We start from the raw sequence: 26480 nt of genomic DNA, 5'->3' as shown, positions 1-26480 counted from the left end.
TGCACATGGAATATCTTTCCATTTCTTTATATCTTCTTCAGTCTCTTTGTGTAATATCTTATAGTTCTCAGTGTATAGGTCTTTCACCTCTTTGGTAAGATTTAGTCCTAGGTATTTAATTCTTTTGTTGCAATTGTAAATGAGATTCTATTCTTGACTTGTCTTTCTGCCAGTTTGTTTTTAGTGTATAGAAATGCAACTGATTTTTGTAAGTTGATTTTTTTACTGTGAAACTTTTCTGTAGTTGTGGATTCTTTCTAATAGTTTTCAGATGAATTCCTTAGGGTTTTCTATATGTAGAATCATGTCATCTGCAAACAGTGAGAGTTTCACTTCTTCCTTTCCAATTTGGATACATTTTACTTCTTTTTCTTGGAAAATTGCTGTAGTCAAAACCTCCACACCTATGTTGAATAGGAGTGGCAAAAGTGGGCATCCATATCTATGTAGAATACGAGTGGCAAGAGTGGGCACCCTTATCTTGTTCCTTTTCTTGGAGGGATGGCTTTCAGTTTTTCACCATTAAATATAATGTTGTCTGTGGGTGTTTTGGGACTTCGTACGATTCCAAGAATTTGCTATTTCTATTAGGTTATCCAATTTGGTGGCTGGCATATAGTTTTTCATAGAATTGTCATATAGTCCTTTGTATGTCTATGATATCCATTGAAATTTCTCCTCTTTCATTTCTAACTTTATTTAAGCCTTCTCTTTCTCTTAGTGTGTCTGGCTAAGGGTTTGTTCAATTTTGTTTCTCTTCTTCAAGAACTTGCACTTAGTTTCATTGATCCTTTCTACTGAGTTTTTAGCCTGTTTTTCATTTATTTCTGCACAAATTTTCATTACTTCTCTCTTTCTGCTGACCTTGGGCTTTGTTTATTCTTCTTTTTCAAGTTCTGGTGGGTGTCATCTTGAGATTTTTCTTGTTTTTCTTGAGTTGGGCCTGTATTGCTATGAATTTCCCTGTTAGAACTACTTTTGCTGCTTTCCGTAAGAGTTGGGATGACGTGTTTTCCTGTGCATATTTATCCAGGTTTTAAAAATCCATTCCTTTGGTTTATTTAGATCCAATTGTTCTTCACTAGCAAGTTGTTTAGTCTCCACATATTTGTGATTTTCCCAGCTTTTTGTCTTGCAGTTGATTTTTAGTTTCATAGCATTGTGGTCAGAAAAGTGGCTTTTTATTATTTCAGTCTTCTTAAATTTACGGAGGCTTGCCATTTCTCCCAGCATATACTCTATCTTTGAGAACATTCCATGTGCACTTGAGAAGAATGTGTATTCTGCTGTTTGGGGATGGGATGTTCTAGATATATCTATTAAGTCCATCTGCTCAAGTGGTTCACTTAAATTCACTATTTCCTTGTTGAGTTTCTGTGTGGATGATCTATCTCTTGATGTAAGTGGGGTATTGATGTCCCCTACTATGATTGTGTTGCTGTGAATTTCTCCCTTAAGGTCTGTTCATAGTAGCTTTATGTACATTGGAGCTCTTGCATTAGGTGTGTATGTATTCAGTAATAGTATCTCCTCTTGGCAGAAAATCCCTTTTATCATTGTCTCCTGCCCCTCTTTGTCTCTCCTTGTCTTTTTTATCTTGAAGTCTGCTTTGTCTGATATAAATATGGCAACAATTGCTTACTTTATTTGCCGTCATCTTGGAGTATCGTCTTCCATCCCTTCACACTAAGCATGTGTTTGTCTTTCAGCTGAGATGTGTTTCCTGGAGGCAGCATATTGTTGGGTCTTCTTTTTGAATCCACCCAGCTACTCTGTGTCTTTTGATTGGAGAATTCCATCCATTTACATTTAGAGTTATTATTGATATTTTAGGGCATAATACTTCAATTTTATCTGTTGTTTTCCAGTTGTTCTATGTGTTCACTGTTTTCCTTCCCTTGTATGTCTGACTGCTACTTCACTTGGGAAGTTTTCTGTGGTGACTTTGTCAGTTTTCTTTTTATTTATGAATTATGGCTCTGCTCTGATTTTTTGTTTAGTGGTTACTGTTACATTTGTATAAAACATCTTGTAGGTGAGATAGTCCATTTTCTGACAGCCTCTTTTCTCCATTAGCCTAAGCTGTTTCCATCCCTTTCCTGCACCCTGTCCTGTTTTTCATACACTATTGTTTATTAGTAAGTTCTTTCTTGCATTGAGTGGAAGTGTACTTTCTTATTTCTCCTACCCATCCTGTGTTTTGGAGACACATAGTACAGGCTGAATCCCAGTTCCAAGGGATATCATTAGAAATATGCAAAGATGGTCATCAAGTCTTCTCAGTCTTTTTGAGTTGAAACACTTCCAGTTCGTCAGCCATCCCTTACAAAACATGACTTCATGTCAGGTCACCACATTGGTGGTTTCTTTGTTTTTAATTCATTTTTAAGCTGTAGAATTTGGAAGGAAATGCACTACTCTAGGCATGGCTTGATTAGCAAAAGACTCATGTCTCATATTAGAGCAATTTTCTTCTATTAGTTTAGGTAAGAGTATTCCCTTTCTTCTTGTGCATACTGTATATGATTACAACTCTATCCTTTTGATGGGCACATCATACAGTGATGACCACATCATACACTGAGTTAAAGAAAAAAGAAAAGCACTAGATCTAACTATACATTCATCCAGTTTTTATGCATTAGTTTTGGGGCTAAGCCTGGGAATTTATGTTTATCCTGTTATATTTCTTTTGATTGGGTTTAAGTACAATCCTGATTTTGGTTGACTCTAAGGTTTCTAGCTTAAAAGAACAAGTAGGTGATTATGCCATCAGCTGAGATTGAAAATACAGGAGAAAGGAGTTTGTGTACATGCATGCATGCGTGCATGCATGAAAGGAGGACTGAGGATGGAAGCCTGAGGAATCCCAATATTAAGAGGCAGCTGGGAGAAGGAGTGATGTCAGCATCATGGTGGAGTGAGCTTGCTCAGGACTCTCTCCCCTCCAACATACAACAAAAAAGAGCAACCACAGTCCAATGAAAAACATCCTGATGGCACAGGAATCCTCAGAGACCGAGGGCAGTCAAATGAGGGAGGTCAGTGGTGTTGTACCCTTCCTCAGAGGAGCTGGAACAGGGTAAGAGAGAACTTTGCTCCCTCCCCTAATGTCTGGGATCGCTGCCATGGAAGGCTCCATGAGGGAAGGACTGGGGGAGGGGCTGTGCATCAGCAGGATCACTCAGGACTCCCTAGTGCCCTTGCAGCCCAGACAGAAGCCCTCTAACTGGGTGAAAGATTTCTCGTTCGGTGACCTCATTATGCCAAGACCCCAGGAGAACAGATAGATCTGATTGGGAAACCTGGGTCTGCATGCAAGAGTAGGTGCCCCCCGACCCCCAACTTGTGCTATGACATTCCATCTTGGCTGAAGGTTGAGGGCTCAGAATACATGGCTCTCAACCCCCATCTAGCGGTGACAGGCTGTAACTGCAACTAAATTATATCACAATGGGGAAGACCTGTCCATCTTCCAGCATCTGTCCATCTTCCAGCATCTGTCAAGTCATCAAATCTCCAGACCAGAGGGAAAACAAGCACCCAGAATTATGTCCTGATGACTCAGAAATAAGTAAACTAAATGACAATGAATTCAGAATAGCTATCGTGAAAAAACCCAATTAGGTAAAGGAAAATATAGACAAGCCAAAGAGTTCTGGAGTTACTTCACAAAAGAGATTGAAACTATAAAGAAGAATCACTCAGAAGTACTAAAGATGAGAAATACAACGGAAGAAATAAAACATAATATGGATTCCCTGAATGCCTGTGTGGACGCCATAGAGGAGAAAATCAGCGTAACTGAAGATAGGTTGAAGGGCTCCAGATAGAGGAAGACAGAGACCTAAGTCTAAAAAGGAATGAAGAAAACCTCCGAGAAATAACCGACTCAATGAGGAAATGCAATATAAGAATTATTGGCATCCCCAAGGGCGAAGAAAAGGAGAATGTAGCAGAAAGCATGCTCAAAGAAATAATAGCAGAGAACTTCCCAAATCTAGGAAATGAGAGAGAAATGTGTGTGGAGGAAGTTTCAGATCTCCTAGATTTGTCAATGTAAAAAGACCTAGTGCAAGGCATATAGTAGTAAAACTGTCAAAAGTGAGTGAGAAAGAAAGAATACTCAGTGCAGCAAGGCAGAATAAACTAACCTACAAAGGAACTCCTATCAGACTTTCAGCAGATTTCTCTCTCCACTCCAAACTACAACCAAAGAATTGGAAAAACTGAATTTCAATCAATAATCTTAACAACAAACAGAAAACTATAGCAACAATATGATGGAGGATGGAGAGGCTGGCACCATGCTCAGAGGACCTGGAACAGGGTAGGAGAGAACTTTGCTCCCTCCTCTAGAGACTAGGATCTCTGCTGTGGGTGAAGGAAGGAGTGGGAGAGGGGCTGCATGACCAGGGGATGAACCAGGACTACCGCCGCCGGTTCAGTGGAAACCCGCTGATGGGGAAAGCTTCCGTGCATGGGGACCCCATGAAGGCAGGGCCCCGGGAGACCAGAGAATGAGAGCAGATGGGAAGCCAGATCGGCACATGAAAGAAAGTGCCCCTCCTCCCTGAACCTGTGCTGGGTGCTTGCATCTTGCCTGAAGGTGGAGAGCTCAGAACGCAGGACTTTCGACCACCGTCTAGTGGTGACAGGCTGTAAGTGCAACCGAATACTACCATCATGAGAAAAAACCAGTCCTCTATCATCCAGCAATTTATAAAAGCTCCAGACCAAAAGGAAAACAACAAAAACACAGAATTAAGTCCTGAGGACTTGGGAATACATTAACTAAGTGAAAATGAGTTCAGAGTAGCTATCATCAAAAAACTCAATGAGGTTGAGGGAAAAATAGAGAAACAAGTCAACAAGTTCTGGAGTTACTTCACAAAAGATATTGAAACTATAAAGAAGAATCAATCAGAAATACTAGACATGAAAAATACAATGGACCAGATAAAACAGTATACGGATTCTCTGAATGCCTGTGGAGACACCATAGAGGAGCAAATTAGCATGCTCAAAGATAGACAGGCTGAATGGCTCCAGACAGAGAAAGAACTAAGGATTTAAAAGAAGCAGGAAAATATCAGAGAAATAGCAGATTCAATGAGGATAACAAATTTAAGAATCATTGGAATTCCTGAGAACGTGGAAAAGGAAAATAGAGCAGAAAGTGTGCTTAATGAAATTATAGAATAGAACTTCCCAAATCTAGGGATTGAGGGAGAAATGTGTGTGGAGGAAGCTTTCAGATCTCCTAGATTTGCCAATGTAAAGAGACCTAGTGCACGGCATATAGTAGTAAAAATGGCAAACATGAAAGACAAAGAAAGAATACTCAGGGCAACAAGACAGAAGAAAATAACCTACAAAGGAACTCCTATCAGACTTTCAGCAGATTTCTCTACAGAAACCTTACAAGCTAGGAGAGAATGGAGCAATGTATTCAAAGCTTTAAGAGATCAAAATCTTCAGCAAAGAATACTCTATGCAGCAAGAGTATCCTTCAGATATGAGGGAGAAATTAAATCTTTTCCAGACAAACCAAAGTTAAGGGAATTTGTAACCAAAAGTCCTCCACTACAAGACATCCTCAAGAAGGCTCTCATACCTGAAAAAAGAAAAAGGGAGAAAGGGGTCACAAACCACAGAGTAGGGAGACAGATAGATAGAACCAAAATAGGATAGCAAATATTCAACTATAGCATTAGGATAAAGGTAAGGAAACAACCAAAGCAAAGACGATCTTATCACTCTAACTACAAATTCATAACACGAGTTGGAATAAGAGGTGAAAATAATAATTTAGGAGGGGAAGAGCAAAGGGACTAAATCAGTCTAGGCCAAGTAAGTAAGAGACCACCAGAGAATAGACTGTATTATACATGAGCTTCTAAATACAAATTTCAGGATAGCCACTAAAACAAACGGAACAGAGCCACAAAACGTAAATAAGGAAAAATCTAAGAAACCCAGCATAAGAAATTGCAGAAGTCAATTGGTAGGCTAAAACACACAGGACGAGAAACAAAGGTAATGCAGGGAAGCCAGATAATGAGTGAGAGAATGAGAGCATTAAGCCCGCATGCATCAATAATCACCCTCAATGTAACCGGATTGAACTCTCCAATAAAAAGATACAGAGTGGCAAGATGGATTAAAGAATAACCTCCAACAATTTGTTGCCTCCAGGAAACACACCTCAGCCCCAAAGACAAACACAGGCTCAGAGTGAAGGGGTGGAAGACAATACTTCAAGCTAATAGCAAGCAAAAGAAAGCAGGTGTTGCAATACTTATATCAGGCAAAACGGATTTCAAAATAATGCAGGAAAAGAGAGATGCAGAGGGACAATATATAATGATCAAAGGGACACTTCATCAAGAAGAAATAACGCTTATAAATATCTATGCACCCAACACAGGAGCACCAAAGTTCATAAAGCAACTATTAACAAACCTAATAGGATATCAAAAATAACACAATAATAGTAGGGGACCTCAACACCCCACTCACAACCCTGGACAGATCATCCAGACAGAAAATCAACAAGGAAATGGTGGAATTAAACAAAAAGCTAAAACAGTTGGACTTAATAGACCTATATAGAACACTCCATCCAAAAACAGCAGAATATACATTCTTCTCAAGTGCACACAGAACATTTTGAAGGATAGACTATATGCTGTGAAACAAGGCAAGCCTGTATAAATTTTTAAAAATTGAAATACTAAGAAGCAACTTCCCCAATAATAATGCTATAAGGCTAGAAATTAATTACAAGAAAAAAGCTGAGAAAGGCACAAGAATGTGGAGACTAAACAATATGCTACTGAACAAGCAATGGATCATTGAAGAAATTAAAGAAGAAATTAAAAAAATACCTGGAAACAAATGAAAATGATAACATGCCATACCAGCTCACATGGGATATACCAAAAGCTGTATTAAGAGGAAAATTCATCACCATACAGGCACATCTTAACAAACAAGAAAAATCCCAAATAAGCAATCTTAAACTACACCTAACCGAATTAGAGAAAGAAGAACCAACAAAGCCCAAAGTCAGCAGGACAGAAATAATAAAAATCAGAGCAGAAATAAATGCTATTGAAATGAAAAAGGCAGTAGAAAGGATCAATGAAACAAAGAGCTTGTTCTTTGAGAAGATAAATAAAATTGGCAAACCCATAGCCAGACTTACAAAGAAAAAAAGGGAGAAAGCTCCAATAAACAAAATTAGAAATGAAAGAGGAGAAATAACAACAGACTCCGCAGAAGTACAATGGATTATAAGAGAATACTACAAAAAAGTATATGCCAACAAAATGGATAACCTAGAGAAAATGGACAAATTCTTGGACTCCTACAATATCCCAAAGCTCAGTCAAGAAGAAGCAGACAATTTGAACACACCAATCACTAGGAAAGAGATTGAAACAGCAATCAAAATCATCCCAAAGAATAAAACCCCAGGACCAGATGGCTTTCCTGGGGAATTCTACCAAACTTTCAGAGAGGATTTAATACTTATCCTTTTCAAGCTATTTCAAAGAGTTAGGGAGGATGGAACACTTCCTTACGCATTCCACAAGGCCAACCTCACACTGAAACCAAAGCCAGACAAGGACATCACGAAAAAAGAGAACTACAGTCCAATATCGCTGATGAACAAAGATGCAAAAATTCTCAACAAAATTTTGGCAAGCAGAATTTAGCAATTCATCAAAAGGATCATACATCATGAGCAAGTGGGATTCATACCAGGGACACAGGGATGGTTCAACATCTGCAAATCAATCAACGTCATACACCACATCAACAAACTGAGGAATAAAAACCACATGATCATCTCAATAGATGCAGAGAAAGCATTTGACAAGATCCAACAGCCACTTATGATAAAAACTCTGAACAAAATGGGCATAGAAGGGAATGACCTCGACATAATGAAGGCCATCTATGATAAACCTACAGCCAACATCATACTCAATGGGCAAAAACTGAACGCCATCCCCCTAAAATCAGGAATGTGGCAAGGATGCCCTCTATCACCACTCTTATTTATCATAGTACTGGGGGTCCTGGCCAGAGCAATCAGGCAAGAAAATGGAATAAAAGGAATCCAAATAGGGAGGGAAGAAGTGAAAGTCTCGCTGTTTGCAGACGACATGATCTTATATATAGAAAACCCCAAAGAACCCATTGGAAAACTCTTAGAAGTAATGAACAACTACAGCAAAGTTGCTGCGTATAAAATCAATTTGCATAATTCAATAGCATTTCTATATTCTAATAATCAATTAATAGAAAAGGAACTCAAGAACACAATACCATCCACAATTGCTGCAAAAAGAATAAAATAGCTCAGAGTGAATTTAACCAAGGAAGTGAAAGACCTATACAATGAAAATTACAAGACCTTTCTGAGAGAATTGGATGACGACATAAGGAGGTGGAAAGACATTCCATGTACATGGATTGGAAGAATAAACATAGTTAAAATGTCTATTCTACCTAAAGCAATCTACAGATTCAACGCCATCCCAATCAGAATCTCAATGACATTCTTTACAGAAATAGGATGAAGAATCCTAAAATACACATGAGGCAACAAAAGACCCCAAGTTGCTAAAGCAATCCTGAGAAAAAAGTACAAAACGGGAGGCATCACAATCCCTGACTTCAAAACATGCTACAAAGCTACAGGAATCAAACCGGCATGGTACTGGTAGAAAAACAGGTGCACAGATTAATGGAACAGCATTGAAAGCCCAGAAATAAAACCACACATTTATGGACAGCTAATCTTTGACACAGGATCTGAGGGCATACAATGGAGAAAAGAAAGTCTTTTCAACAAATGGTGTTGGGTAAAATGGCAAGTCACATGTAAAAGAATAAAAATTGACCATTCTTTTTCATCATTCACAAAAATAAACTGTAAATGGATCAAAGACCCAAAGGTAAGACCTGAAGCCGTAAGACTTCTAGAACAAAATGTAGGCAGTACACTCTTTGATGTCAGTATTAAAAGGATCTTTTCGGACACCATGTCTTCTCGACAAGGGAAACTATAGAAAGAATAAAGAAATGGGACTTCATCAGACTAAAGAGCTTCTTCAAGGCAAGAGAAAACAGGATTGAAACAAAAAAACAAGCCACTAATTGGGAAAAAAATATTTGCAAGTCATATATCCAACAAATGATTAATCTCCATAATATATAAAGAACTCACACAACTCAACAACAACAAAAAAACCCAATCAAAAAATGGACTGGAGACATGAACAGACATTTCTCCAAGGAGATATACCGATGGCCAATAGGCACCATGAAAAGATGTTCATCATCACTGATCATCAGGGAAATGCAAATCAAAACTGCACTAAGATATCACATTACACCCATTAGAATGGCAAAAATAACCAAAACAAAAACTACCAAATGTTGGAGAGGTTGTGGAGAAAAAGGACCCCTCCTACACTGCTGGAGGGAATGCAAACTGGTGCAGCCACTATGGAAAACAGTATGGAGATTCCTCAAAAAATTAAAAATAGAAATACAATATGACCCAGCCATCCCACTACTGGGTATCTATCCAAAGAGCTTGAAGTCAGCAATTCCAAAAGTCCCATGCACCCCTATGTTCATTGCAGCATTATTTACAATAGCCAAGACGTGGAAGTAACCTAAGTGCCCATCAACTGATGATTGGATAAAGAAGATATGGTGTATACATATGTATGTATACACTCTATGTGTGTGTATATATATATGTGTGTGTGTGTGTGTTTGTATGTATGTATGTGTATATATATAGTGGAGTACTACTCAGCCTTAAGAAAGGATAAAGTTGTTCCATTCAAAACAGCGTGGATGGACCTTGAGGGAATTATGTTAAGTGAAATAAGCCAGATAGAGAAGGACAATCTCTGTATGACTCCACTCATATGAGGAATTTAAACGTGGACAAAGAGAACAGATTAGTGGCTACCAGGGGAAAGGGGGCTTGGGGGTACAAAGGGTAAAGGGGTGCACCTACAACATGACTGACAAACAATAATGTCCAACTGAAATTTCACAAGATTGTAAACTATCATAAACTCAATAAAAACTTTAAAAAAAAAAAGCAGCTGGGAAAAAGGAGGCAATAGAAGACACCAAGAAGGGGTGAGCCATAGTTTATGGTGAAAAGGAGAGGAGTATCCTGGAAGCTGGACTGACTGTGTATTCAGGATTATGGTAGACACCTGAATACATAATGAGCAGGACATGGTCCCTGCCTCTGCTCCTGTTTTAATTTGCTCCATGGTTCAACTCTTCAGTTAATGGCACTACCTAGTCTATCATGCCTGAAAACTTGGAGTCATCTTTTATTTGTCCTTCACACTCTCACATCTATTGGGTGAGCCACGTTTTACTGACAAAATATCGTTTTAAATTGTAGCATACTTAGTGGGAAAAGTACACGAGTCTTGAGTATCTACCTCAATGATTTTTTTTTTTTAACAATCTAAACACACTATCATAACAACCCCCCAAATCAAGACATTCACTATTCTGGCTCTCCAGAAGCCTCTATCGTGACCCTTTGCAGAATTTGCTCCCACCCAAGGTAACCACTACTCTGACTTCTATCGCTTGTAGCTTAGTTTTGCCAGTTTTTGAGCTCAGGTAGATGGAATTATACTCTATGTACTCCTTTCTACCAGGCTCCTTTTATTAAACATCCTGTCTGAGATTCATTCATGTTGTTACAGGTAATTGGTTGGTTTTTATAAAGTTCTTTAGATCTGATTATTATTGCATAATGCATTAGTTTTGGTTATTGATAGCTGCGTAACATGCCGATCCAAACTTAGTGGAGTGAAACAACAACCATTGTATTAGTCGGATTCTGTGGGTTAGGAATTTGGTAGGGAGAAATTGCCCTGCTCTCTGATGGTTGGGGTCTAGAATCATTTAGAGGCTCTTTCACTCACATGGATGGTACCTTGGCTGGGATGTCTTGAAGACCAAAATCCTCTGGGATCGTTCACAAGGGCACCTACATTTCCTGTTTTGAAAAGTGGCAGTTTTATTTTTCCAATGGTATATCTAAAATACAATTTCAATGGAGATGGAAACTTCTATTTGAAAGTTGCTCTACTTCTTTTCCACTTTTGGGACCCAGGTGACCTGTTCAGATAGTGTTCACCTATTGCTGATACAAAGGCTGTACTGGGGCTGGTGATCATATATGACCAGAGGAAACTTAATGTCGGTATCCAGATGCAGAGATTCCTTTGAGGAAGGGAGGAGGTTTAGGAAATGCTTGGTGAGCACAGTCTGTCTGGTATTGGATAAAATCTCAAGAATTTGGGGATGAACTCCTGCCTCCTCATCTTGGCCCCTGGTCTTGAGATACCAAGTATAAATGGACATGGTGTGCGTCAGGGCTTGTGTTGGTGGTCTATTTTCTTCAGTGCATATGGTTCATCTTCTGTTTAGGAACGAAGTCTTATCACCTGATCGCCAGCATAGCAGTTGCAATGAAGGTGGCTGTGCCCTGGTTGCAGATTCTCCATGAGGCCTTAGCTCTTCACAGCTTGTTGGCTGGCTTCACTGAGCAAGCTTCCTGAGAGTGGCATGTCCTTGGAAGTCACATCACACCACTTCCACAGAGCAACGCTTCTACTCTGTTGATTGAAGTAGGTTCACGCCTGCCTAGATTCAAGGGGAGGGAACCTGAACATCACATATTCATGGGATGTGTCTCAAAGAATTTGTGGCCAATTTTTAAAACCACCATGAACTAGATAGCGGAATTGATTTATCCATTCTACTGTAGATGGTTATTTGAGTACTTTCTACTTTGGAGGAATAAGGAGAATGATGCTCTAATCATTCTTGCTCCTTCCTCTTGGTTGAAATGTTTAGATTTCAGTTGAGGACACATCTAAGAGTAGAATTGCTGGTCATGTTGTATGTGTGTCTCCAGCTTTAACAGATAGATCCTGCCAAAAAGCTTTCCCAAGTGGCTGCATGAATTCCTACTCCTACCTGCAGTGTGTGAGCCTTCCAGTTGCTCTGCAGCCTCCCCTCCACTTGCTGCCCTCAGCTCAGCATTTTAAAACTGTTTTTAACCATTCTCTGGTTGTATAGAAGATCTCAGTGTGGTTGAATTGTCATTTCCCTTGTCCCTGCTGATTTTAGCACATTTGCATGTGCTTGTTGGCCGCTGGGACACTCTGTGTTGTGGAGTGCCTGTTGAAGTCTTTTGACCAGTTTTAAGCAATTGGTTTGTTTGGCTCCTTTCTTACTGTGATGCTGAAGATTTTCTGTATTCTGCATGAGAATCCTTTGTTGAATATTCGAATTGGAACAATCTCTTCGCATCCTGTGACTTGCCAATTCCCTCTTGTAATATGTCTCATGATGAACTGAAAGTCTAAATTTTAATGAATCCAAGTTTACCAATCTTTTCTTTTATGGAGAGTGTGTGTATGTGTGCATTTGTGTGTCTTCGTTAAGAAGTTTTTGCTACCCTGTCATCCTGAAGATGTTTTCTTATGTTGTCTTCTAGAAGTTTCATTATTTTACCTTTCTCCTTTAGGTCAAAGTGTCCAGGAATTGAGTTTTGTGTATTGTGAGGGTAGGGCTCAAGGTTTCTTTTACGTCCACATGCTCATCTCTACGAGTAATAACAGGCAGCATTGGGACAGGTGGACACAAGCCTGGGAGTTAGGGGTCCGGTATTCTCAGCCTTAACCTCCCTTTAAAACACCCTGTGAACTTGAGCAGGTGATTTTCCCAGTTCTCCCTCCTCTCAGGCTCCCTCCTTCCTACCTTTTTTCCTTCTATCCTTCCTTCCACACTCCCTCCCTCTATTCCTTCCTTCCTTCCATCTATCCATCCAAGCATCTGTCCAGATATCAATCTGTCCAACTGTCCTCCTGCCTGTTCACCTGTTTTCCCTTCTTCTCTCCTTCCATCCTCTTTCCTCCCATCTCTCCAACTTCTCTTCCTTGTGTGTATTCTTCCTGCTTTCCTTTTGACCCTCCATTTGTCCACTCATCCTCTGTCCATCCAGGTATCCCCTCTGTCTGTGCCTCTACCTCTCTCTTTGTTCCGTCTCTCTCTTCAACCACACTCACTCTTTTGGGTTCATCTCCTTCATAAGCTTGCTCTTACCTCTACTCACACAATCCCTCCTTCTGTCACTCACATTTATGGCTCACCTGTGAATGGTTGTCCTGGGACAGCCACTACTGAGTGCAGATGAGCCTGTGGGGCTTCACCCACTGTATGGGGGCTCTATCCCACCCTAACAAGAGCCCTTTCCACAGCTCCTGAGCCAGGAAGCAAGTTCCTGCCTACTTCCTCATCACTTGAGCAACCAGAAGCCACCACAGACCTAGGGGACCCCTCTTCCTTCCCCAGAGTAGCTCTGCAGCCCCACACCTACACTGCCAAATTATCACTTGGGAGCTGGAAAGCCGAGGTGTGCAATTCTGGTTTTCGGGCAATCATGCCTATCACAAAGATTATACCAATAATCGAATCTGATGCAGCTCTCAGAGAGCCCCTGGTCTTATGAAATTCACAGAACATTCTAATCGAAGGTGGGATGTTTTGAGGAGAAGCACTGGCATTATTTGGGTGGGAAGAGCTTTGTGGAGGAAGTTTTGCCCAGGTGGGGTCTTTAAGAAGGAGTAGGCATTATATAGGGAAATAGGGTGTGTTTTGAGGAGCAATCCTCAAGTGCAGTGGGTGTTACTGGCAGGGGAGGAAGGAAGACATGAGTGATATACTGGCTTCAACTTGGATGAGCACAGCGGTGGGTGGTGGTTCCACTGGGAGCAAAGGCAACAGATGATAATGAATTCAGGACTCTGATCTGGTCTCAGGCCAGCTGTCAGTGATGGCCATCTCTCCCCATCTCTTCTTGCAAGCTATGGTGCACGAGCTGAAGGCCCTCACACTGAAGTTCAGCATCTCCAACCTCCAATATTCAACAGACGTGAGCAAGGGCTCAGCGACATTTAACTCCACTGAGAGAGTCCTGAAACACTGGATGAGACCCTGGTGCCCGCAGCTCCTGGTGGGATGAGTCCCAGCCAGCCGCTCCCCACCTGCTGTCTCTCCAGCTCCTCCTCCTCCTGCCTCCTCCCCTGCTTGGATCCTTGTTCAAGAAGAGCAGCCTAGGCCCCTTGTCCTTGGGTTGCAGAGTGATCTCCCTCAGGGAAGTCCCTTTTCTGAGCATTGAGAGTCACAAACGCTTTCAGAGACCACCCCAGTTTTCACTCTTCCATCTGACTCCCAATTTGCTCCTCCCTCCCTCTGGCCCCCATTATCAGAGGATTCAGGACATCGCTCTAGAGTCCCCACATTCCTCTCTCCCCAGGCCTGCGGACGATGGGGCAGCCACCAGCATGGAAACTGTCTGCACCTACCACCCTGACCCCATGGCTCGTGATGGAGAGTATGACAGAGACACCAGGTGACAGCAGCATTCCTGGGAGCTTAACCAGCTGACTCACCGTGTCACCCCGAGGGGCCTCTACTCCCTGCTCAGGGACAGCCTTTTTGTCAGTGGTGAGTGTTCATGCTGAGCTGGATTGACAGTGATCGTTACTTATGCCTGTTCTGCTTTATTTCCTCTCTAACAAGTCAGCCCAGGTTCTGATTTGGGGGACACAGAAACTGAATATGTAGAAAATTTCAATTTGCAAATGAAGACTGTGCTGTAAATGGATTTTTAGATCCCAATCATAAAAAAAATTCAACTATCTCTATCATAATTTTTATATAGATTGCCTGGCCAGATGATAATATCTTGGTTGTAATGGGTTTAAATATACTATTAAAATTAGTTTCACATGTTTATTTTTACTTTCTGAAATGTGGCTACTAAAAGAAGTTTAAATTCCATAAGATAGAGTGTCAATTCTACTGTTGCACAACACTGTTCAAGCCATGAAAATAAAGCCCAGAGAAAGTGGTAAGGGACAATTTTTCCAAGGAAAGGAGTCAATCCAACCCACGCGGCAAGATGCAGAAAACAGTCTCATCACACACACACACACACACACACACACACACACAGAGTCACAAAACAAAAGCAACATCATCATAGAGTTGCCCCACTACTTCTGAAGTAGCAAGAGATTGCACTCCTACATTGTCCTGAGTGGACGAACCTCAGGAAAGAAGCCAGAAGTCAAGAGAATTTACCAAACAAGAAGATATGAAACCAGAGAGTAAATGTCAGCATCTTATATGAGGTTCCCAGCGGTGGATTCTGTTAGTGATTCAATATGTTAGGGAGAATTTTGCTAGAAGGGTTGTAACAAAACTAATCTTTCCTTTCCTTTGTAGACATATACAAGTTATGTAAAGAATAATAGCTGTAGCCAACCAATGAAAAGATGATAGAACACGAATATCACTCTTCTAAATCACTCCTGGATTAGTCAGCCAGTCAGGGAACAGATGACAGTGGATTAAGTTGGAGCTTATTAGGCTGATTCTGACTTCATGACCATCCTATGAATTGTCTCCTGCCAGGACCTCTAAAACATGCTGCCCCTGCCACTCATTTGCCACCAAGGTCCACCAACCAGACCAGACCTTGCTGACCAATGCCCTGGCTGGGCCCCTTCTGAGCACACCTGGAAGACTCTCCCTAAGTCCCATTCTGTCACGGTGCTCTTCCACCTACAACCGGCCAGGGAGACATTCACTCCAAGGCTCACACTGTGTGTGCCCAGTTCTGGGGATGGCACTTCTCCCTCAAGTGAAGAAAAGGATCAGAGTGCAGAGCCTGTGGGCTGCAGCCATCAGGACAAGGCCTAAGGTTTGCTGCTAGAGAGAAGAGAACCTGTAGTGGGTGTGGGTGCCGGGGTGCAAGAAGCCACATGATTTCTGGATAGAATCCCAGAATATGATGCAGGAGAGAGGAGGGATGCTTGGGTGTGATTCTGCTAGAGAATGTCCATAAGGAGGCGGATGTGCCATTGGAAATGCCTTCAACAGTGTTGTTCATTCTTCGATTCATCCTGTCTCAGGGAGTTCTGTCTACATCCATCCAGGCACTAGTCTCCCTTCTGGAGTAAAAAGATAGCATCAGAAGAATGTTTCCATTTCATTTATAATGGATAGGTACAGTGCTTGTAAGGTGCTAGGTGTTGCAAGCAGTTTTCAAACATTAACTCCTTTAATACTCTCCATGTCCTTACAAATTAGGTACACTTATCATTCTTGCCGACACCAGATGAGGAAACTGAGGCACTGATGAGGTGAGTAACTTGCCCGCTACCATATCTAGGAAGTGATTGAGCTGGAATTTGAACATAAGATATTGTCTTCATATTCTCTGCTCTTAAGCATGTTCTTTGCTCTCTAAGACTTCACACCATGAAGACGATGGCTCAGCATATCCATTTTCTTGTTACACCCCGTAGCCCCATTCTTTGATCTCTGTCTGAAAAAGATACTTTTTGCATCAAAACTGTTGCACATACACACCAAAATGACTTCTCCTCATGTCCCATGTCCTGGAAAATACATAGAGAACATTTCAAAGCCTTTCTTGCCCAGGCTGGGAGTGCTTCTGGGAAATCCCACTGTTCCTCGAAGAAGCCAATGGAAGGCTGGGAGCTGAGGCTCAGGGGAAAGGTGACCTCAGCCATTACCATGGAATTACAGAATGGATGGGAGGCCTCAGCAGGAACTGACTTCAGGATTGGTGGTGTTTGAAGCTGGGCGCTAATTTTCTGGCTGTGGGTGTAGGGGCTGGTGCCACATTCCAGGGAGAAGGGATGGCTCCCTGTGTTCTTAGAAGAAACCAGACCCAGGAAAGAGGTGAAATGACAGTTTCCATTCAGAATGGACTTGTGAGGGGAAACATTCAACCCAGAAGAGACAGTCATGTTCCTGAGGGCACCGGAAGAAGCTGCCTCTGCGTCTGCCAAGCAGAATGCCCTGCTTCATGGACTCACTTTATCCAAAAGAGACCAAGAAGGAGAAAATCATGAGATGACCGTGCAGATGTGAGATCTGTGACGTTGGAGACTGTGCCTGGGAGGCCCTGAAAGGCCTCAGAGGAGTAACATTTGCTGTGAGCAGAGTGACAGATGTGAGGCATGCCTGCCTGTGTCTGGGAACAGTTTGAGTGTCAGGGAGAAGCCACTGCTGGTGCAGAGACTCACAGGAAGAAAGGAGTCTGAGCAGAGAAGGTCAGAAAGGTGGCGGTGTGGCTGGAAGGATCCTGAGAAGAGAGAGGAGGGGAGATGGGGGTACGGCAGGGACGGGTGGCAGGACTGGCAGACTGCTTTTTCCTGTCACTCTCTGACGACGTTGCTCTAAGACCGTGCCCCTAGAAAGTACAAATCCTTAAGCTCTCACAAAGTGTGTGTGCCAGGAATGGGGCACGGCTTAGCTGGGTGCTTCTGCCTCAAGGTCTCTGTGAAGCTTGGGCTGCATCTCTATTGCGGCTCGACTCGGGGAGCATGTGCTCCCAAGTTCACTCACATGCATGTTGACAGGGTTTGTTTGGACGGAAAGCCTGAGTTCCTGCCTGTCTGTTGGCCGATCATTTCCTCCATTCTCTCCTATGGAGCCTCTACATAGGGAAATTGAACACATATGCACTTGCTCCCCCAGTTCCAGAGATATAAGAGGCAGAGAGAGAGAGAGAGATGGAAACAGGAGGAGGGAAAGAAGGAGGGGGCTAAAGACAATGAGTAAGAAGGAAGGGCCAGGCTTTTTGTTCTTAACCCTGGGTTGTGTACCATCCCAACACCTTGGCTGCATTCTATTCAGAAGTCACTTCCTAATGACTGTGCGGTTCCACAAGGATGTGCACAGCAGGAGACAGTGAGCACCGGGAGCCGTGGTGGAGGCTGCCCTCCACATAGGCCAACATGAGGCACTTGGTTCTGACTCTAAGGGAAACAGGAGACCGTGGAATCATTCATGCCAGTGACTGGCAATCTCTGAATTTCCTCTAATTTCAACCCGTTAAAGCTGCAGATGTGTAAATGAGGCCCAGAGGGGCAGGGACTTGCTCAAGGCCCAAGAGCTGTGACACAGGCCTGTTTTAAGAGGTACTCCACACGATAGCCCACCCCTTCTTGTCATTCTTTCATCTCTAAGTGTGTGCATCAGACACAAGTGAAACCAGACACCAGGTGTTGTCACTACTGTCTCTTCTGCAGCTGAGGATGTCCTGAGGGAGCTATTTCTGGCCTCGTCCCTGTCGTGCAGGTTGAAGGATTGAGGAGGCCTTGCGAGGCACAATGGTGTTTCCAGGACACAGAGCTTCTAGGGAAAGAGAGGCGTGAACTCAGCTGAACTCAGCTTCCTCAAGCTGGAAACCTGGTTCCATCTCAAGGTCCTGTGTGAGGCTCTGTGCTGGCTATTTGTGTACAGTTCTGGTGATGACATGGGCAAGGAGGGTGAGTAGCCAAGATCCCAGAGGGGTTTTGGGTTGGTGTGAGTGAAAGAAGAGGCCCGGGTAATGGAAGCTTGAGGAAGTGACCTCACTTCCTTGGTGACAGACCCTAACAGAACTTAGCACACTGGTCTCCAGGCGCCCGCATTCTAGACATAGCCTCCTATTGAGCTCACTTGAGTAGAGACACTGAAGAGAGCAGGATGCTCTGCTGTTGTCTCCTGACTTGTCGAGGCTGTGGCTTCAGGAAAGCCAAGAAACAGAGACTTTTCAGTTGCTACACACATTGGCTTGGCCCTCACCTGCACCACCTCTGGCCATTTGGCAGGAGGATCCCTCAGGTAACACAGGGCAGGCCAACCGCCTTAGGCCACAATGGGATCCCAACCCCACACCCCTCTGAGCCTCCTTGTGTGTCCGGGGGGAGTGGAATGAGGGACGGCGGGGCTGAGGGGGCACTCATCCTAGGCAGGAGCCCTTTGCTGGGTGTTGGAAGCCTGGCAGTGCGTCGTGTTCCCAGCCTAGGTGTTGGCTAGCAGGATGGGAGAGTGGGTGCTGGGGACCAAGCTCCTCTACCCATAGGTTAGTCCCGAGCCATCCGGGTGTCATCTCATTCCCTCCCTGGCTGGAGTTCTACACAGACACTGCCGGGTACCTGATCCCTGCTGGGGTTTCCTCCTGTGGCCAAGTCGAGGCAGGTGCCTGAGACATCCCGGCCCGGCTCTCGGGCACTGTCTTTGCAGAGCTGCACGCAGGAGGTGGTCAAAGATCTGGCAAATGGCTTCGGGTACTCCATCTCCCTGGACAGGGGCCAACTGCACCGCACCATCATAAATAACCAGGGCTGCTCTGAGGTGAGAGTGGGCATGGAGGGGTCTTCCCACCCAGGCCCCTGAGATGACCAGGGTAGGCCCAGAATCCAGCCTCAAACTGCTCATCTCCTGGGAGCCTAACAGGGCTGTCCACCCTGAGTGTCCCACAGTCCCAAAGGAATCTGGACTTCTGCTCCTCCCCACCAGCTGCATAGGAGGATAGGAGGGCACTCTTTGCATTTTCCTAGGAAGATTAGAGAAAACGTTGTCACTTCCCACTAGACCCTGAGTATCTTTGAATTTTGCCTTTTTTGGAACATGCAACCTCGATAACGAGGGTCTCCAAACTCCCTTTAATGTAAGAGAAATAACCATCAGCGTGTTTTGGAAGTCAAAGGGATTCTCCGAGTGTGTCACTGCCTTGTACACTGTTTCCAGACTGGGGCGGGGTGGGGTGGCCACATAACATTTCCCTCCAGGTTGGGGCCCAATGAAGCCTCAGGCAGTTAGAGGGGCTGGCCCTCAGCCCTCACTTTGGGCGGCTCTCAGTTCTGACCCACAGGACCTAGAGAAGCCACCTGGCATACCTAAGCCTCTGTTCTCCTCTCTAGAGAGGGGGTGTCTGTTGAGGACTCACTGGGCTGGTGCTCTTCACAGAGGGAGGTCTGTTGTCCCTCAGCGAGCAAATGGCCTCGAGGGAGATCAATGTGGAATCCTTCGCACGCCCAAAGTCAGATTGTACTGTGAGAGCCCAGAACCTTGCTGAGTGTGGGAGCTCCTGTGTCTCCTGTCGCACATGTCTGGGAGGGGCTAGGTGTTCCTGGGTCAGCTGCAGACCTCGATAATGCTGGTGGTTCGCAGTGGCGGCCCTGACCCTGTGTCCTCCTCATCCCACCAAGAGTGAAGATGAGTCCACTCTGTCTGTAACTGAGGCCTGCAGTATGCGTGCCCTCCAGGCAGGCATGATGCAGAGGCTCTCAGAGTCTGTGCTGCCAGCCTTCCCCAGCAGAGTCCTCTGCAGTGTCATCACCTCCCTCTACAGCTACTCAGGCTCCAGCACTTCCCACCAGGTCCTGGACCAGCTGTTTCCCAGGTGACTGCCTGCCTCCTCCTCAGCACAGTGGTGACTCTGCCCACTGCCAGCTGTGTGTCTTGCCTTGGGAATGTCACCACATCTCTCTGAGCCTGAGTTGGCTCCTCTGAAATGTGGGGTGAGAGAGGATGAACTTGCTAGGCTTCTCCCAGGGATGAATGGGATCAGCCGTCCAGGTGCTTCCCTGGTGCCCGGCTCTGCAGAGAGGGTGGTGGGCCATGCTGTGGTTGCTGGTGGTGATTATTTCTCTGTCCCCCATGGAAAGTAGTCTTCAATTCACCTCTCCCTTCACTGGCTTGTGGCTTTTTGAGTTTGGAAAAGCACCTGGAGAGCACCCTGTCAAAGAGTTTGAGATGCCATCCAGCTGGTCCTGGTGCTTGTCCTTGGTGTATCCACTTAGGGATCTCTAGGGTCACAGAGGGGCCACAGGCCCACTCAGACACCTGGGATGGTTCTGGTTGGAGGTCATTCAACAATGTCTATGAAGGACCTACTCTGAGCAGGACTTCTGGACACTAAGGGTCACTCAGTGAATGAAGCAGACAGCCTCCCTGGTCCTCCCCTCTATTTTGAGAGTCAGACAGTAACACTTGACATCATTCACAGGTCCCATCTACCCTCCATCCCGGGTGATGCCCTCATCCCCTTTGGGACACATGGAGGCAGCTTGGCCCATTGCGTGCGGGACGCTGGAGGACAGGACCACCTCCCAAAGTGAGTGGCCTTTGGGTCGAGAAGAAGGGCCTCCTGTCTCTAGCAAACAGGGTGCGGGGCGAGGATGGAGGCTGTGGCCGCGTCAGGCCTGGGAGAACCCTGCATCTCACCCATCTTGTGATTCCCATGGGAGGGCTCAGTTCTGGTGGCTTCCACTCCAGCAGGACTGGACTCAAAGAGAGCTGTGCATGGGTCCCAGGCCCCTTGAGAATTGGAAGGGAGGCTGGGCTGCGTTGTCCCCTAGAGACCCACTCCCAGCAGAGTCCCAGCTCCTCCTGCCTCCCTTTCTCCACATCCACACCTTGTGAGCACCACCGCCAGGTCCATAGTAGGAGGTGTGTGAGCAAGCTGCTCCCAAATCTGCTGGAGTCTTCATTCCAGTGGCCCACATACATGGAGGGCTTGAGTGGGCTGTGTCCAGACCCTTGGGGAGGAGAGTGTCGGTGGGAACAAGAGACTCTCACAGACTCTGTGTTCAGCCTGCTGGATGAGCAGGCCTGCCACAGCCAGGTCAGCCAGCCAGGGCTCAGGGCTGGGATGGGGCCCTCCTCTGGAGGGGGAGGGTCTGGCACAGGGGCGCAGATGCTAACAAGAGTGCCTTGGGAGGCCGGTGTTTAAGGAAAGGCCGGGCCACTGACTCTCTGGCCCATCAGCCTCCCCGCAGTGCTATCTATTTCCTGCTGGGAACCTGGCTGGGCCAAGGGCAGGATTGCAGGGAGCCCCTGCGGTTTCCCTGTTGGACCCTGCAGCTGGCCACTCTGCACGTCAGCTTTGGTGGCTCCCACGTGGAGGGCCATGCCTACCTTCTGCCAGGCCACCTGGAGCATCTCAAGGCCATTGAGGCCGAATGGAAAGGTGAGGGGACTGGAGTCTGGGAAGACTGTCTGTGTTGAGGTTCACGGGCTAGCGTTCCCTTAGAGGCAGTGGAGTCCTTTCTATCTTTGGAAAGGCATAGAAACTGTCAGGTGTGTGCGTGAAACTTTCTCTTTATCCTGCTCCAGAGCCAGCTCCAAAGCTCCTGCCACTTCCAGAGCCAGAGCCAGTGCCAGCCCCCGGGCTGGAGCCAGCTGCACCTCCAGTCTCACCACGTGTGGTAGAGCTGGAGCCAGCAGCCCCTGAGTCGGCCACTCCAGGACCAGAGCAAGGGCCACCAGTAAAGGCAGCCCCAGAGCCCAGCTGCCCCTGGGCCGTGACCACCGAGGACCAGCTGCGGGAGGAGAAGCCGAACATCTTGGACTTCCCTCCCCAGCTGGTGGCAGAGCAGATGACGAGGATGGCTGCGGTGAGCAGAGGAGCTCGCGGGGCGGGTGGCCCCTGCCTTCCCGGTGCCATGAGCCACCCCACACCTGCCATTCCCTGCTCGGGATTCCGATGATCTGGGTCCAAATCCCTGCTCCCTCCCTTATCAACACTGTGACCTGGGCAGATTTCTTTCTCCCCAAGCCTTCGCTGTCCCCTAGAGAACAGGGGACAGTAGAGACGGACACTCAGCACCTGCTGTATAGGGTGGCTGTGCCGATGAATGAGGTGGGAGAGAGTGGAAGGTGGGCAGAGTCTGGCCCTTTGGTGGGGGATGGGCACTCACTGAAGTGCTGCCAGGTCCTTGGGGGGATCCCCCATCTGCGCAGGTGTCCCGGACAGCCTCAGCACTTATCAGGAAGGTGATGTGTATTGAGTCTAGTGGAGACAGTCAAACAAAGCTGGGGGTTGTCCCTGCCTCGGGGGGAATGTGCATGGGAATGGGGAGTGGGACCCGAGGGGCACTGGGATGGGTGGATGATGGCCCTTCTGGTGGGCATGTGTGGGATGCCTTCTGGAGCTTGGAGGAAGTGAGACAGGGCTGGGAGCAAATGTCCCCTCCCTTCCCCACAGTCCTGAGTCCGGGGTCATCCTGGACTGGGTGCATTCAGTGGACACAGACAAAACCCTGGGACTCCCATAAGCCTCAGGCCAGATGCTCTGCTTCCTGAGCTCCAGTTCTGATCTCACCCTGCCTGGGCCTATGGGGGACTGTGGACGCTGAGCTGGGGTGTGGCAGGACCGGGTGACACTCCGCATCTTCTGCAGGAGCTGTTCAAGACGTTGGTGCCCGCCCACTGCCTCGGCTCCATCTGGTCTGAGTGCGACAACAGGGAACGCGAGTCCCTGGCACCCACCGTCCGTGACACTGTGATGCACTACAACACCGTGGCCAATTGCATCCTCGTCACCTGCCTTGGGGATGCGAGCATGACAGCACAGGACAGGGCCAGGGTGGTTGAGCTGTGGATCAGGGTGGCTGAGGTAAGCATTGGCACGCCCTGTCTGGATGCATGGGAATTGCCTCTTGTTTCTCAGCTCTCAGGGTTGAAGTCTGGGGTCTTAGTCCCTGGACTGTCCCTTGACCCTCATGCCAGGGCCACGTTGACCTTGACTTGAGGTCCCAGTGGGGACAAGCTCAATTCCTTGTGAGCAGTGTTACTCATAGTGTGGCAGGTGTGCCCTCCCTGGCTTCCCTGGGCATGTGTCTCCTCCAGGACAGGAGAAGTCCGTGAGGGGACAGAAACCAGAGGCAGCAGAGCTTCAGCTCCACCTCACGGCTCCATCTCTTTGCTTCCCCAGGAGTGCCGAGGCCTCGGGAACTTCTGTTCCCTCCACACAATCCTTTCTGCCCTGCAGAGCCCTGCCATTGCCTGTCTCCAAGACACCTGGGGACAAGTTTCCAGGTGGGTAGTGGGTAGTCTGCTCTCCAGCCAAGCACCATGAGGGTGAGGTGGCCCAGGCAACCTCATTTGGGCCGGCATGTCCCCCAAAGTCAGCTGAGACCACCTGGGAGACAGAGAACACCAGGCACAGGGACTGACCTGGGTGCTGGGTCTCTGAGTCTCTCAGTGCCCTTAGGCCAGCAGTTCCATCCCAGGGATCCATTTCCTTCCAGACAAGATCCTGGCTTGAGCCCAGGTGGAGATTGTCAGGTGTTTCCTTTGCAGCAACAGAAGCCTCTATGCAGCTGAAACCAACACTGTTCCAAGGAGATCTGTTTGGGACATCTGGGAATGGAGGTCCCAAGGGACAAGAGGAGAGGCCCCTCCACAGTCCCATGGGGACCTTAGAGCTCAGAGCACCCCAGCGAAATCCCTCATCCAGGCCCCAGGCAGTTTGGATCTGCTGGGTTCTCAAACAAATGGGACTTGCCTTCAAGCATCCCATAGTTTTTCTTTCTTTCTTTCTTTTTCTTTCTTTCTTTCTTTCTTTCTTTCTTTCTTTCTTTCTTTCTTTCTTTCTTTCTTTCTTTCTTTCTTTCTTTCTTTCTTTCTTTCTTTCTTTCTTTCTTTCTTTCTTTCTTTCTTTCTTTCTTTCTTTCTTTCTTTCTTTCCTTTCTTCCTTCCTTCCTTCCTTCCTTCCTTCCTTCCTTCCTTCCTTCCTTCCTTCCTTCCTTTCTTTCTTTCTTTCTTTCTTTCTTTCCCCACCCCGCAGGGAGAGTTCTCGAACCTGGAAGAAGTGGGTCAGGAGAGAGAAACGCATGAGCAGGGAGCTGCTAGTGCAGGTAACCTGGAGGCTGGAGATCTGGAAGGAGGCCAGAAGGAGAGGGGAGGGGAACATCCTGAGGGGATCCTAGGAGGTGAGGCTATGGCAAGGCTCGGCCCAGGCTGGGGGTCAGAGAGCCCTGTGAGGGTGGGGCAGGCTGGGGCCATTCGGCCAGGTCCCCCAAGACACCCTGCCCTCCCCCTCCCTGTCTGTTCAGCTGGGGTCTGGACGCACCCCTGGAGTCCAGAGGTCGGGGCCTTGGTCAGATTTGGAGCCAGGGGTGGGGTGAAGGTAGCGGGGACAGGGCCTGTAGCTGGCATGGGGAGCAGCCTCTCCCAGTGGGTCCCTGAGCCAGTCACTGCCCCTCTGGGGGCCTCCGTCTCCTCCTCTGGGAAGTGGAGGGAAATGATCAGCGGTGCAGGCCTCCCAGGGGGCTGCTACCATCCAAGGGAGGACAGGAACGGGAGGAGATTTGTGCCGGCTCCTCCTCGAGAGGTGAGGGGAGAGCAGTGATGACACGCAGATGACTCTGAGTCCTCAGGAGACTCCTGGAAGCAGGTGACATTCTCCTCACACTTTTCAGCTGAGGAAAGAGGGCCAGGGAGGCCTGGGCAGGCCCAAGGTCACACAGGACTGAGTCCTGGAGCTGGGACTGGTCTAGAATCAGAGCACCCTGCAGTTTGCAGCAGCAGAGGCAGCAGGCGACTGGATCCGATGGCCAGGGTCTGAGATCAGGGGCCTTGGGGGGACATGTGGAGGGGAGTGTGGGCACACGGACCCTGTCTTTGGCCCCAACAGGAGGCGACCTCCGTGTTAAAGACTGCAGAGAGGGCCCGCCAGGGAGCCCAGGAGAGGCAGCGGCAGCAGGTGAGGGTGACTGTGGGGGAGGGGCGTAGGAGTCAGAGGAGAGGGGGCGCCTCCTCCCAGCTGGAGGCCTCCCTCGGGAGAGGGGCCTTCCTCCTCAGGCGAATCTGCTGTGGCTGCCAAGCATGACGGGCCTGCAGTGGCAGTGAGCAGGAGGGGGCCTGGAAGGGCTGGCAGCAGGGCAGATTTGGGGTGGGGAAGGGCAGGGGCCACTGCCCCTGGGAGGCACCAACAGCCATCCCTGGGACTTGACTGATGGAGTTTGGTGTTCCTAGAGGGGAGCGGGGGAGGGAATTGTGTGTGTTGGGGTGTCCCGAGGATCCTAGGCTGCTCTGTGTGGGGGCGTGGGGTGGGCAGGAGGCTGGGCTGAAGGGTTTCAGGGGAAGGTTCATGGGGGCACCTGAGAGCGGGAGCTCATCACCATGCCCATCCTGATGGCGGCACAGGGTGTCGTCCCCTCCCTGGTGACGTTCTTCCGTTCCCTGGAGCTGCTGGACGGTACGATGGAGGATTATGTGGAGGTGAGTGAGCCCGGAGGTGGGTCCAGGGGCTCAGGCTCCTGAGGGTGGGGAGGAGAGAGTCCTGTCCTGAGCCCTGAGCTCTCTGCATTTGGCAAAGGTCCTCTCAGCAGGGCCTCCAGCCTCATGTGGGAGTTGGGGTGTCAGGCCCATCTCCCCAGTGGGTGATGCAGGCTCTGCATAAGCCACCGTCCAGGTTCCCTGGGCTGCTGAGGCTCAGAGCTGCCTGACTGTGTGGCCGCAGGAGGTGGTGTCTGAGCTGGACTCAGCCTCTCCCTCTGGCCCTGCCAGTGAGGGAAGAGAAGTCGGGCCCCTCCCAGTCAGGAAGCACATCAGTGGCTGAGCTGTCCCTTCCTGCCTGAGGCCTGAGTCTCCCCATGTGTCATCAGAGAGGTTTGGGTTACAAGGTCTCTTGCCTCAGTTGCTCTGTGCCCCCTGCTCTGGAGCCCAGAGACTGGCCCAGGTCCAAGTCTGGGCTCTGGATGGGCCTGCCCACTGGCAGTAGTGCAGCATTGCAAGAGGTGTGG

General features: G+C 47.2%; 2 protein-coding genes across 3 annotated transcripts in view; both read left to right on the top strand.

The window, feature by feature from the left end:
- Positions 1-18295: 18295 nt before the first annotated feature.
- Positions 18296-21218, top strand: LOC138921011 (ral guanine nucleotide dissociation stimulator-like). Of its 2 annotated transcripts, none has more exons than XM_070252783.1 (4): positions 18296-18449; positions 19189-19299; positions 20157-20350; positions 20957-21218. In XM_070252783.1, the coding sequence occupies exons 1-4, from the start codon at positions 18432-18434 to the stop codon at positions 21066-21068; spliced, it is 435 nt and encodes a 144-aa protein (XP_070108884.1). In that variant the 5' UTR covers positions 18296-18431; the 3' UTR covers positions 21069-21218. The 2 variants fall into 2 exon arrangements, with proteins under 2 accessions (XP_070108884.1, XP_070108883.1); XM_070252782.1 differs by lacking the exon at positions 18296-18449 and adding an exon at positions 18534-18786.
- LOC138920979 (ral guanine nucleotide dissociation stimulator-like) overlaps positions 21129-26480 on the top strand; it is a 6874-nt gene continuing 1522 nt past the window's right edge. Inside the window, exons 1-8 of the mRNA XM_070252758.1 lie at positions 21129-21150; positions 21647-21919; positions 22066-22346; positions 23132-23347; positions 23666-23769; positions 24521-24590; positions 25370-25438; positions 25882-25956. Coding sequence (XP_070108859.1) covers positions 21129-21150; positions 21647-21919; positions 22066-22346; positions 23132-23347; positions 23666-23769; positions 24521-24590; positions 25370-25438; positions 25882-25956 — 1110 coding nt within the window. The remainder of the gene's footprint in view (positions 21151-21646; positions 21920-22065; positions 22347-23131; positions 23348-23665; positions 23770-24520; positions 24591-25369; positions 25439-25881; positions 25957-26480) is intronic.

The sequence above is a fragment of the Equus caballus genome, chromosome 27 (assembly GCF_041296265.1).
Source record: "Equus caballus isolate H_3958 breed thoroughbred chromosome 27, TB-T2T, whole genome shotgun sequence".
Lineage (NCBI taxonomy): Eukaryota > Metazoa > Chordata > Mammalia > Perissodactyla > Equidae > Equus > Equus caballus.
Note: the sequence above shows the minus strand (reverse complement) of the source record. Positions and strands in the feature narration are given on the sequence as shown.